The 14,375-nt window shown below is 43.0% G+C and overlaps 1 protein-coding gene across 4 annotated transcripts in view; it reads right to left on the bottom strand.

Annotated features, from left to right (window-relative positions):
* Positions 1-14,375, bottom strand: part of SUGCT (succinyl-CoA:glutarate-CoA transferase) — a 427,037-nt gene that overhangs the window by 374,881 nt on the left and 37,781 nt on the right. For all 4 annotated transcript variants that reach the window (XR_008597798.1, XR_008597797.1, XM_054990749.1 and 1 more), the window contains exons 7-8: positions 8,919-9,010; positions 3,564-3,707 (exon numbers count right to left, since the gene is read on the bottom strand). Coding sequence is in view for 2 of the 4 variants with exons in the window: in XM_054990749.1 (XP_054846724.1) it covers positions 3,564-3,707; positions 8,919-9,010 (236 nt within the window). In the remaining 2 variants the exon portion in view is untranslated. The remainder of the gene's footprint in view (positions 1-3,563; positions 3,708-8,918; positions 9,011-14,375) is intronic.

Consider the following 14,375-nt stretch of genomic DNA (forward strand, 5'->3'; position numbering starts at 1 on the left):
ATGATCACATGGCCGGTGGCCCCGCTCCCTGATCTCCAGACAGAGAGGAGTTCAGATTGCCCTCTGCGCAGTGAGAAGGGCAATCTAAACTCCTCTCTGTCGAGATCAGGGGGCGGGGCCACCGGCCATGTGACCATTTTCAAAAGGTGCCAGAACTCCGTTCCACCACGTTCCCGCTGAAAAAAAGCCCTGAGTGTAGTCAAAATATCAAAGAGTCTTACGGAACCTTAAAGTCCATGTTGCTGAGAACATTAAAAAAAAAAAACCTTGTCTACCATCCTATTTTCCACTGGTTCCAACTAGATGCCTCCAGAAGCCAGGCAAGAAGCAATTGCCCTCTAGCAATTGGTATTCCAATATTCACTGCCTTTAAACATGGATTGTATTTTATGGAAGCATAAGATTTCTTGCTTAATGTCAGACAAAGGCAAACTAATTTGTTGCAGGAGTTTTGGATAGCTTAGGTCTTTTTTTGGTTTAGTTTGTTGGTTCCTCAACTGGTTATAATCAAATGCAGGATTGATACAAAAAACTTCCAAGAGATATTTTCAGGCCACAACAGAAGACATCGATCAGTTTATAATTGGAAACAAGTCTAGAAACCGCTTCCTTCTTATTTACCGGCATCTAAAGATTATTGTTTAGATGCTGACTGTAAAAGGACTGGAGCTCACTATCCTAAATCAAGTACTAGGGAAAGATTTCAAAGGAACTTTAAGTCAGAGGTTAAAAGTTCATAGTCAAGAGACCATGTAATGCTGGTGCCCTTTGGAAACCCACAGCTTTTGATTTAGGATTGACCTTTTTCAAAAAAGATCTTGTTTTCATTCTTTTTGTGGTTAAGGCATTGACCCTAATTAGTAATCAACTACTATTCAGCCAGGGTCTGGTTTGCTAAATCCACATAATCAAAAAGATCTTGCAGAGAAACAGTAGCTTTTACAGACATTTCTGAGAGCTGACGTTAGGGTTTCTTACCTCCACAAAACAGTTAAAATTAGCAAACAGTTTATTTCTTACTCTAGACAACTTTTTCTCGGATAGCTGGATTCCCACTCACTTTTACATACTTACAGTTAACTGTAAATATATTGTATGTATAGTGTAAATATATATGAAAAAATTATGGAATATAGTAGCTTGCAAGCATCTCATAAGGTGCTCTGGTGAAACTGAAAATGCTAGAACTGTCACATAGTTGTTATGGTCAAATAAATTCCAAGTTGCTGTAAGTACTTTCAGATTTTTATAAGCATCTATAATATTCATAATATTATTAATGTACCCACTAAATGTCCTGACCTAGACTGCCCAGGCCAGCTCGATCTTGTCAGATCTCGAAAACGCAGGGTCGGCCTTGGTTAGTAATTGGATGGGTGACCTCCAAAGAAGACCAGGGTTGCAGAGGCCGGCAATGGCAAACCACCTCTGTTAATCTCTTGCCTTGAAAATCCCTGCAGGGGTCTCCATAAGTCAGCTATGACTTGATGGCACTCTCTATCATCATCCACTGAATAGTCCAGAAGAACGTTCCAGAGAAAGTGAGACTATTCTATCTGAATTTCTTACCCTACCCTATCTCTGTAAGCTCATAGAGACTTGATTATTTTCATACATCGTCATCTCAAACTTCTCTTCCGCCTCTCACCCCCATACTTTAGTACCTGTAAAATACAACGTTCACAAACAAACAATGAAAAGATAGGACTACTTCCTGGAGCTCCTGGGACAATGAGAAAATGAATGGCAAGACAAACACGCTCTACCTGATCCCATAGTTCCCATGGACTTTGTTCATCATGCCATGCTTTCTCCTTGCCAACTCACCCTGAATTGTGCCTTCCCCTCAACACAGCTATCCTCTCTAGACACAGAACTGAACCCAAAGGCCAAGTGATATCGGAAAGATACCGAAGAACACTGAAGATTCTGTGGGCATCCCATGGAAGTGTTTCAACATAGCATCCCCGGAAAATGGTAGGAACCTGATTGTTGTTGCTGTTCCATTCCTATTCCCCGACCTCACACATAGGGCCTCCCCATCCAGATCATCTCACCTCCAAAACCTCCTCCTTCCTCTCACTGAGGATCATAGTTCCAACACCTCCCACATTTTCTTGTTCCTTAAAAACTCCACATTGAAATTGTACTGGTCACAGCGAAAGGGCATCCTAAGGCGGTGCCCTCCCATGTCTTGTTTCCAGGCAGTCAATCCTTTTTATATTGCTGTCGACCCTTCAGAGTGGCCTTTGACAGTTTTCCGCAGTGTCCAAATGCAGGTGCATGGACAAACTGGAATTAGTTTTCTCCTGTCATGACAAACTTCTGTTTGTCATTAGGTCTGAATGAGGCCAAAATGGAAGGATGAAAAAAGGAAGAAGACTGAGCAACGAAAGTTTTCCTTTGCCTCTCCTTATCATGCACACCCATATAACTAGGGCATAAATAAATAATAAATAGTATCTTCCATAAACATAGATCAAGTGCTGATATGAGTGTCGTAATCATGGTTTACAGGTTAGTATGACTTAATCTGATTTTTTAAAACAACAGACTGGTTACATTAGGCCAAAAATCCCATCTCTTATCATTCTGGTAGCATGGGATTTCAAAAGTTCATAAAGTTAATGTCATATTTTTACACCAAGTAAATACGTTGCTGCTTAATTCATAGGAGAGGCTAAAATATTCTTATTTTCTGGATTAATCTCTGTGCAGACATATGTTGGTTTTTCCCTTAGGTGAAATTCACCCCATGCACCACAGTATACCAATATAACAGAAAATGAATTCTTGGTTGGATCGTAAATGGCCACACCCCATTGGTGGAATCGTCAGTTCCATTGGCATAATAGCGCTCCTAATGATGGAGCAAGAAGGGTGATTTCCCCTAATCATGGAGCAAGAAGGGTGATTTCCCCTCCCACCGGAGCCCCCCCGCTTTGCACCACATACTGTTCCACTGAACCATAGGAGCACAATTCCTGGAGGGGGTACAGAAGGCTGAGGTGGGAGAAGGGATAGGGTTGCCAGATGGGGTCTGGAATAATACTGGACTCCAGGGGAATGGGAGGTGGCACTAAACTTTTTTTTTTTTTTACATTTGAGTGTGCACTGCACACACTCCCGTTTGGAAGTGACATCATCATGAAAACCCACTTCCAGGTGCTCCTGGATGGCACCATACATCCGCAGGAGACCAGCTGGGTGCCCAAACTGGCTGGCCACTGCTGCTGGCATTACACAGGAAGCTGAACGCCTAGGTTGGCTGGCCACTTTCCTGGGCCAGTGATGGTGCTGCACAGACACAGGAAGCCGGGTGGCCAGGCTGGACGAGAGTGATGGAGCAGGGGGGAGGGGGGAGGGCCAGATGTCCAGTCTTTGAGGAATGTTTTCTCCAGACTGTTCCCCAAAATACCAGACCCATCAGGCTGAAAACCGGACATCTGGCAACCCTAAGAAGGCAGGCAGGAAAATGGCTTTTATTTAGCTCAACTCTGTTAATGCTACTTTGGGTCCAAGCCTCTGTGTATTAAGATCCAAACAGCCGAATAATCCCTTACCTGAGAGGACAGCAAATTGCAATCCATGTGCATACCCTTCCCTGTTTTATGTCTCTGAAGAAGTGCAGCCATAATTGCTCCATACGCATACAGTCCTGTAGCAAGATCAGTCATAGCTACTCCTGGTCTAACTGGCTCACCTTCCTAAAGGAAGAAAACAAGAGATGAAAGAAGAAATGACTTTTCAATACCATACATCATGCACTGTACAGTTCACTGTAATAAAATCTTAATAATCCCATGTCAGACACTGCCATGATATTAAGAATGAAAAGAGACTGTTTCATTTCTTGCAACATCCAAGGGTACTGACAGTGACTTCAGACTTGACTGTGATTAAAATGTCAGACTAGGATCTGAGAGAGGATGAGTAAATAAGTAAATAAAATGGCTGTCCTTCCACATGTTTATTATAAATCTACAAGTATTTTTTTGCATCTCCCACATCCAGGAAGTGTTCAAGGTCCCAATATGAGGCGAGCTTGCCATCTCTAGGGTGGGACATTTCTGGGGATTTGGGGGTGGAGCCTAGGTTGGGCAGGTTTTGAGATGGGGAGGAACATCAGAGGGTATATAATGTCATAGAGTCCACCCTCCATGGGATCTCTGTAGTCTGGAGATCAATTGTAATTCTGAGTGATCTCCAGGCCCACCTGGATGCTGGCAGTCCAACAGAGCATTCGAAACTCCTGCTTCCTCTGAAACCGATCTCAATTTATTCCTTGCCCAGTGGGTACAATTTCTCTTATATCAATTATTTTATTAAAATTTGGGTTTTAAAAATATTGGAATTGATAACAACAACAATACCTCCCCCCCACCCTCTTCCTGGTCCATTACAAAATAACCACTCTTTTTTCAGGAATCTAATTTCATTTACAGCGGCTACAAGTACAAATCATTCATCTCCAACCATGTTTTACTTTGTGTAACAGCATAATTGGATTACCGATCCATATAATAGGAAAAAGGAATGCACATTTAATAAAAGAAAAAGACAGACACATACACCCTAGGAGAAAGGGGGAACAGAAAACATAGGAGAGAATTCAGTTGTCTGGGCAGGTATTAATAATAGTCAGATTCCAAAAAAGGGATTCCAGGCTATGGATGTCAGGCTATGAACAACAGGATACGGTAGACAGGTCTCTGCGCCATTGCAACAAGTCCAAACTCTTGGTTAAATGGTTTTATTCAGAAATCCAATCATTTCCATATATATGTCCATAGAATTACTCAGATGCAAGAAAGCATCTAAGCAGTACACGCTTCCTGGATAGGAATAGAAACTTGAAGAAAGTACAGCTCTAAATAATCATTTCCCCGCTCCCACTTAGACTACAGGTTTGCACAGGAAAGGGTCTGGGAATTTCTTCTGGAGATTATACATCAGCCTAGACAGGACAAGAGGCATAAGAGAAAACTGTAACATTTCAGACAGTACAAGGTCACTTCTGTGAGCTTCAAAGAAAAGAGATAAGACAGCTGGGTTCTCAGGCTGCTTGAGAAATGAAAGTGATGGTTAGAGCATTTGCAAAATGAAATTCAGATACAGCATTAGCAATGGTTCACCACCTAGAACAAGGACATGGATGTAGGGGTACAGACATGACACACACATTATATGCTGTTAGATGACAGACAGACAGACAGATATTAACACGTGTTTATATAACACTAAAGCACATCTATGTACATCCAATAAACAAGAAAGGTCCATTCAGTTTCATTAGATGCAACGAAACTGAACCTAGATTTCAAAAATGAAAGGAGACAACACTGGGAAGGAAGGAAGAAGGGCAAGAAAGACTGAAAGCATTTACACATACTTAAAGTTTCATTGGGGTGGGGAATAAAAGCCAGCATGTTGAGCCAAATGCTTTGCGGAAAAGGTAATCTGTACTTTGCTTCACTGTCTTACATTCAAGTCATCATTCAGGAAGTCAGATTTAGAAGCCAATTTCATATTAATCCCAGCCTTCTAACCAACAACACATATGGAAGGGGAAACCAGTGCAACATGGGACCTCATGATAGTTGTGGCTGGAGTGTTTAAAATTGCCTCCAGTGTATGGGATCGTTCAGGTTGAGTAGCTCTGAACTATTCTTAAATGGCCAGGTGCCAAACAAAGGCATCTGCATCAGTTATATGGTCATCTTCATAATTATACAAGATTAATAATCTTAAAAAGAAATCATGCCATTTGAACATTTAAAACTGATTAGGTATTCATGGTATAACTACTATAGATTAACGCATTCCTAAGATAATAGCCTTCTAATACTACTACTAATAAAAAGCACTAGAAAGGTACCCTCAAAAGAAACAGATTTGGAAACTGTTAGTAATTTTCTCCTCAGAATTTATTGCATCCTCTGCGTATGCCACCATTTTTCTTCTTCATGCACTGTAGACCCTACTGCTTTGACTTTAATCTTTATCCAAATCTTTTTTGGCCCAAGATCAAAGCTTTGCAGGGAAGTTTGATAACCAAATGATAATACCAGATGCACCATCCTCTGTACTTTACCTAGATGTCTGATCTAACTCAATAGGGATTGATTCAAGTTGTGACACATTCAGAGTTGTCCAGGACTTTTATCCATTTATGAAAGTTCCCTGCCCTAGCAAGATTACAATTTAAATGCATGGCATATTCAACAATATTTTTTTACCATATCATGTATACATTTTTCAATGGTAAACTCTTCACTCAAGATTTTATCGTTTCTTTGTAAAGTTTTTACATTTTTCTTTAATGCCATCAAAATCATGTATGATTAAATGGGTTTCCTGCATATAAAATAAATTGTTTTCTCCATTATTTTACATGCCTTTGTTGAATTGAAATCATCATCAGTAATCAACTCTATATATGCATGAAGTACATTTCTAAGCCATAACAATGCAGGATAAAACAGAAGGGCTAGCCATTGTACAGACCGACAGCCTCTTAGAGTAACTTTCTTTGCAGAAAGAAGACCAGCTATTCTGAAGTCCTGAACTCAAGATTGTGGGATACAATATTTAGCATCTGTATCCTACTTTAGCATACGGTTGTCAGGCCATGGATGGCAACCAGCAAGAGGTTCAGGGGTGGGGAACATGGAGGGGGTACAACAATCTGTGCATCACTATGTAACTTTCACATAAAACCTTGAAGTAACATAGAGTAGCTCTAGGAATTGCTAGAAACTCAATGGTAAAGTTTTTGGTGATTCTTTGAGCTACATTACATCACTTCCAGGCAGGAATGCCAGGTCCGCTGGGCTTCAAAGCACGGGAGGGGAAGGCTGCGGAGGTGCATGCTAGGAGGTCTTACCTCATGCATGTGCACAGTGCACTCCTAAGCACTTCCTCGTCATGCCCAGAATGACGTAATTCCTGATATGACATGGAAGCGATGGGTCTTGTGTGGGGCTGATTCAATAAAAATTGCTACTTTGGGAGCCAACTTTTACCAAATCGGCCCCAAGTAGGACCCATCAGTTCTGCATCACACCAGGAATTATATCGTTCCTAGCACAACGAGGAAGTGCTCTAGAGCATGTGGGAGCGCACTGTGGAGCTCCCAGACCCGGTCCCATGCATTTCCCCCCTGCTGGCCAGGTAAGAAGTGGTGCAGGATGAAGGCTGGGAGCGAGGGATCTCCCATTCTCACTGGAAGAATGGGATCCCTACTTCCAGGTTTTCCCCAGAAGTGATGTAGCAGTGCACAAGATGCAAATTTTGTTTGGAATTTTATTTTTCTCCCACCACCTCTTGGAGTGGTAGTGAGAAAGGATAGCTGCCAGCTGTTGGTATCCCTACGACAGCATGTTAAAAGTGTGACACGTACAATTTCTCAGTAATGCTTGCAATAGCCTGGAAGATAGGTCAGTATTATTATCTTTACATAGTATATGCTGAAATAAGGGCAGAGAAATGAGGAAAGGTGTGAAAAATCCAGGAACAAAATGGCTTCCAACAATGAAGCGAGTCACAAATCGATGCTATCATTAGCCCACGTTTTTTGCAGAGGGTCACTGCCAGGCTTGGCCTACATAACCACTTCCTTCCTTCCTTCCTTCCTTCTTCATTCATTCACCACTTCCTTCACTATTTCCTTGGAAACTGTAGCTGCATCCCACTTCACTGGATATTGCACTATGGGCAATCATTTGCTACTGGATTGTCTCTACACAAGAATATCCAGTTGGAGATGGCTGTTACAGCACAACAAGAGCACAATATCCAGCTATGCGTGGATACAGACTATGGTGCATTGGACCCTCCCCTGCCCCAGTCATTCAGCACTGGTGGCATAGAACTGAAGTCTCCCTGCAGCACCTTAGAGCTATGAAATGGGAGTGTGGAATCTATAATCACCCTGTGCCAAAAGGCCAAATATATCTGCAGCTGTCACTGCTTTCAGGTGCACTTGAAAGAGAAGCATTCCAGGTGAATTTTTCTAAGTACCTTCATCCAACTCATTTTACAATTCTTAGCACTACCGTTAAGGTTCTTTTGTTAATGAATGGCATTTTATTCTTTGTTGAAGCTCATTTTAGATGTTTACAGTGCAATGCTATGTAGAGTTCCTCCAGTCTAAGCCCACTGAAATCAACCTGCACAGAAATGCATTGTGTCATCACAGCATGCTAAAATTATCCTTGCCAAATAGCAGGGCTGGATCAAGGGGAGCAGGGGGGGTAGTCTGCCCCCGGCGCCGCCAAAGAAGGGGCTCCGGGAGCAGCTGCCAGCCACCGACAGCACTCCAGCAGCAGCGTGGGCGGCTGAGTGGCCACCCACACCATTCACCTGCCCAGCACGACAGGGAGCGCGCGGCAAGCTGGCCGCCCCCTGGGCCAGGCAGGTGAATGGTACAGAGAGCTGGGAGGCCGCCCGTGCCACTGGCTTGTCCCACTGAGGGGGCGGCCAGCTTGCTGCGCGCTCCCTGTCCTGCTGGGCAAGCGAGTGGCATGGAGGGCTGGGAGACCAACCGCGCCATTCACCTGCCCGCAGGACATGGAGCACATGGCAAGCCGGCCGCCCCCTCAGCCAGGCAGGTGAGTGGCACGGGAGGCCTCTCAGCCTCAGGTGCTGCCACCGCTCTGCTGGCAGCACGTAGCCCTGTATGATGACGTCACAAAGTGATGTCATCACGCAGCACCGGGGAGCACACACGCGCGAGGGCAGCCGGAATTGGGTTGACCCAGGTGCCAGGAACCCAAGATCCGTCCCTTTTTGCTCACCCTTTTCCATCTCCAAAACTTCAGTCATACTGTCCACTGCCCTGCACCATGTCGCCATGCACCACACAGCAAAGTTTTAAATGAGAAAAGAAGCACCCTGCAAAATCTGCAGTACTATACCTCAGGTCCGGTGATATGCAAGAGGCCAGAAACAGCAGCTGCAACAGAGTCATAGCCTGGTCGCTGAAACTTTGGACCAGTTTGACCATAGCCTAAAACCGAGAAAGGACATCATTAAAGCAGAATGTATAGAAGAGCAGTAACCAGTCTTGTCAGTAAGTGCACCTAAAGTGGGTGCATTTAAAACCCCTAAGGAAAAGGGGAGAGTTAAAATAAAGTTTCCCAAACTGAAATTCATTTGTTTCCTGAACAAACATCCATATGAATCGGTTGCTATAACAAGTAAAACAAACTTATCGATAGTGAAGAGACAAATTTTACTTTGTCCCACTGTGTACAAATTCAAGGATACTAAACAAAGCCATTGACCTGTATGCTAAGGAGGCAGTCCAATGCACACACATTTGGAAGTAAATTGAAGTATGGTTGTTGTGGGTTTTCCGGGCTGTATTGCCGTGGTCTTGGCATTGTAGTTCCTGACGTTTCTGACGTGGGAAAAGGTTACTTCCGAGTGTTCAGAACTTTTCAGAAGCAAGAACTGGTTTCTACTGAGCAAAACAGAGTTTCAAATGGGAAGTGTCCATGCTGCCTTGCTTGGTAGCGTCATCAATATTCCTAATTTGAAGTCCAGTGCAACTCTAGGTACTGTGCCCAGGGAAAAGGGGCTAGCCTGACTCACTTGCAGGCCGTGTTGCAGCTGGGAGGAGAGGCTAAATGGGGGGGGGGGCATCTGCTTCAGCAGCATGACGACTGCCATTATGAGGGGTAGCAGCAAGGGGAAGTAACACAATGGTATTAAAATCTGTATAACAACAACAATCACGCATATGCCCAACTAACAACTTCAATAATTCATTTATTTACACATTCATTCATACACAAATCACACAGTAAAAAACTATTTATATGTATAAATTTTCACTTCCCACATGGAAAATCATTAACACAATTGCTAAAAACAGGTACCTAAAGATAATAAAGTGTTGGTGCTACAAAATGCTATACAATTTCATTGCACATACAATCCATAAAGTGGGTTGCAAATGCATAGTAACAAATGCATAGTAACAACCCAGCATAATCTCTAATTGCAGGTCCCAGTTAGCAGAAGTCCAGCTGGTGAGTGAAGACTACAATCAAAGTTGGAGACAATCCTTCTTGTACGTTAATTCCAAAAGGCTGTGTACAGTCCAATAGAAATGGTATACCATTTCTACTGAACTCTACTTTACAACTTTGATTGTAGTCTTCACTTACCAGCTGGACTTTTGCTAATTGGGACCTGCAATTAGAGATTATGCTGGGTTGTTACTATGCATTTGCACTTTATGGATTGTATGTGCAATGAAATTGTATAGCATTTTGCAGCACCAGCACTTTATTATCTTCAGGTACCTGTTTTTAGCAACTGTGTTAATGATTTTCCATGTGGGAAGTGAAGATTTATACGTATAAAGTTTTTTACTGTGTGATTTGTGTATGAATGAATGTGTAAATAAATGAATTATTGAAGTTGTTAGTTAGGCATATGTGTGGTTGTTGTTATTATGAGGGGTAGAGCAAGGACGTCTCCCAGGCTCCCACACTCTGCCAGGTGCCCTATCACAGAATGTGGTCAGGGGAGTAGTGAAGCCTGGCTGCCAAGCTTGCAGCCTTTCCTGGGTCTTGCCACCATTCCATGTGAGACTAGCAATGAGACAATCACCTGCCCTCCCACCCCTGTGGTTGCCACTGGGATGAGTTCACACTAATCAGGCAGCCAAGCGGTATTTGCCTGGCTTGTAAGCCACTGGCTAGCTTCACACCTGGTGGTAGGGAACCACCAAGGTTGTGCCTTGGACAGGCACTACACTTCCTGCTATCCTGTCTTTGGTGCCCAGAAGGTGGGTTGGGAGGGGGGGGTCCCATCGAATGGCAGGTGGGTCATTTAATGCCACCGATCTGTGCCCAATGCTTCCCCAATGCTCCAATGGCTGTAATCAATAAAATTGTGGCCAATTTTCTCCCAAAGCTGATGTATCTAAGTGTTTTGCTTGCCAGAAACATCAGCCTATCACATGCCAGTACAGCTGCAACACCACATGTTGGAATGCTTTTGCCTCTAGATTTCTGACCAAAAGGGGCAGGCAGCTGCACATCACGAGACAAGAAGGAATGGATGAACCACAACCCGAGCTGAAAACGACAGCAAAGCCAAGGAATCATTCTCTCTTGCCTGTTCATTTAAATATAAAGTGATATGTGAATATAAAGTGACATAGTGCACATGTGTAAATATTTCATCTATCAAGTATTACAATTTTATCATACGAGCTAATACAAAAGCAATAAATAATCAGTACATTCTATAAATATTACATCATCATAAAGAAGTCAAAAGCAGTTGACTAAGCAGGTGAGAAGTCCAAATATGTACAAGAGTAACATTGTTGTTTTCTTCACAGGTATTTCCCTTCCAAATGTATAAACAAGAAATACAAAATGTCCTTCCAAGAAGTGCAAAACCGCAAACAGAGTCTTCGGTGAAGAGGAGCTTAGTCAACCAATATCTCTTGAAGAGGACCTGATCCTCAGGGGGCAAAATTGCTAGTCCCTGGGTCCTTGCCCAATGGGTGGACTGGTAATTTAAACCATGTGTTTCATCACAAGCTTTCTCAAGGGCATGAAAGTACAGGTCACCAATAATTTTCGTCATACACTCAATCTAGATTCTGCACACTTCAAATGGAGAACCCTCAATCAGAAGGTTCATCCACTCCTTCTCTTAGCTTTCATTCTTGGGATGCCTCTTTTGTTTGCACATCACGAGACAGGCAGACTGGCTTAGCAAATGTTGGGAGATTTTGAAGGCAGAGTCCTGGAAGGGTGGAGTCTATGGTAAAAACCAGAGAGAATGGGGGAACTCCTATAGCATCACTATGGAGGCCATTTCCAGCCATTTTTTCTCCTGCTCCTCAATTTTTCAAAGGCAGAAGACTGGACCAGCTTCAGAGTCCACCATGGGCAAGCAAATGCCGGGCTTGGGCAGACAGGAGTATAGGTCTGATCCTGTAGCCAACTCTTTTTCCTTCTGGTTAGGTGTACCACCACAACCACCCAACATTTATACCACTTGCGGCTCCCTTGCCAAAAACTGAGTATTCATGGAATAAGAGATACAATCCACCCAGAAGTCCTTCTGTGCAAACCCCATCAAAATAAGCACTGCGTTCAGTGCAATGAAATCAAATTGTTTTCTAAGTACATTTTGCCTTCTTAGCTAGAGATACCCAAGTACAAAACACATGTGTGCCACATCAGTTGTGAAAAGGCAAAATGTATTGTATATATTGTTTTCTTGTTGAAACAAAATGGAGGGCAGTTCCTTTTCAGTCACAGCTTCCATGTATTTCAAGAGAGGCAAGCAGTGCATAATAAATGCATGAGCCCTTCCCTATCAATGCAATGCACACCTAATTTACATTCTGGTATCATTACACAAGTAGAAGCTGTCGCACAAAAAGATACTGGATATCTATAGGATATTTTTCAGAAACCAAACAAAGCAAAAATCCAATGCAGATATTTCTGCAAAACAGAACTACGTATATCATCCCCGATTTAAATCAGAAAGATAAATAACTGTTTAATGACAAATTAATATGAAACACCTTTAAGACCTGTTGTTCTGCCAAATATCAGCCTTATCCATTATGAACGGACTCCATCTTTCTTTAATAAAGATTAAGGAAATAAGGAGAAGAACGCAAGCAATGAGAAAAACCAAACTCTTAGCAAAGTCATGCATGTGTCTTTATAATTACAGACTGCCGAATAGGTTCAAATGAAAAACTGCTTTTAAAAAATGTTGGTCACATCTTGATCTTTACAAAGAACCAGTTGGATGTTCTAGAAAGACAAGACTAAATACCACAGAACAGTCACAAGCGCAATGATCTAAACTATAGAGATGAAGTAATGAATAAAGTGTGTGTGAGTGTGACCTGTGGAAAAAATTAATCTGAGTTTAATTTGAACCAGGGCAAAACAGTGGATAGGGTTTGAACACCAGGCCTCAGCCTTGTAATATGTTTTATTAGAAAGCTGGTACAGGGTTTGGTTAAACACATGAGCTATGGCAGCAGTGGGCAGAGGATCACTTAGAGTGACTGATCAGGTACCAAGCAATTAAAAGGAGCTCTCTTTCCTTATCCTTCCCTTTAAAGCTACTGCAGCAGCTTCTATGCTCTTTCCACTCATGTACCTTTGTTCTGGATGAAAAAAATAACAGCACCAGCTCCCTTTTCCATCTTCCTCTCCCCCTCCACCTGCTTCATATGTGCACACATGCATCCTTGCTCTGGACAGGAACTGAATGTGCTGTTGACTCTTTTCTCATGAATCAAAGCTGCTGTTTGCCTCTTCCAAGGAAACAAGGGTCCTGTTCACAATTTACAGTGAACACTGACACATTCCGTGCACAGTACAATCCATGAACAGTGTGCATTTGATTGTTCCTTATATGCATACTGAGTAAGAGGGAAACTACATGAGACACTCGGGCGCATGTCAAGTCCTGCAAGGTTCCCTGGGTAGTGTAGTCTTACAAAGAACAGCTGCTCGATGTGATTCTTTGCCAGGGAAGAATGATGGGAGGGATTCTCTCTCTTTCAAAAAGCCTTGGTTCAAGTTTTCCTCCAGGAGCTGAGGGGCAAGGGGGGGACAAGATGGGAAGTAACAGGGCCTAGGAAATCCAGGGCAGCTTTTTGTAAGATAGAGAGAGAATCCACAATGTGATTCTCTGCTGGGGAGAAGAGCGGTGGGGAGGGGATTCTCCCTCTCTTGCAAAAAGCCCCCCTAGATTTCCTGCCTCCTGTAACATTCTCCCCTCCAAGCTCCTGAAGGAAAACCCGAGCTGAGGCTTTTTGAGAGAGAGAGAGAGAGAGAGAGAGAGAGAGAGAGAGAGAGAGAGAGAGAGAATCACACCCATCATTTCCCCCCGGCATAGAATCACTTCGAGCAGCTGTTCTTTGTAAGACTACACTACCCAGGGAACCTTGTGGGACCCGACACATAGAGCGGAACTACAAGTGACAAAAGGCACAGATTGGACACTTGTCAGCTTCCCTCAAGTTTTGATGGGAAATGTAGGCATCCTAGTCTTGCAGCTTGGCTTTCTGACTGCTGTCCAATGGACTTTTCAACTATCACTTGTCCAACATTCCGCCTTGCTGCCTACATTTCCCATCAAAAGTTGAGGGAAGCTGACAAGTGTCCAATCTGTGCCTTTTGTCATTTGTAGTTCTGCTGATAGTTTGGCTCTCATTCTCATGTTACAGTCAATGCTTCTACATCTGAACAAACCTCACATTTATCCAGGTACTGGTTCCTAGTTTCATTTGTAAAGTGGTCGCGCGTTGCCTCTTTCTCACAAACACATTTTATACATTTTGTGAAATACAATAAAACAAATGCATG

Source organism: Eublepharis macularius, chromosome 11 (genome assembly GCF_028583425.1).
Source record: "Eublepharis macularius isolate TG4126 chromosome 11, MPM_Emac_v1.0, whole genome shotgun sequence".
Taxonomy (NCBI): Eukaryota; Metazoa; Chordata; class Lepidosauria; order Squamata; family Eublepharidae; genus Eublepharis; species Eublepharis macularius.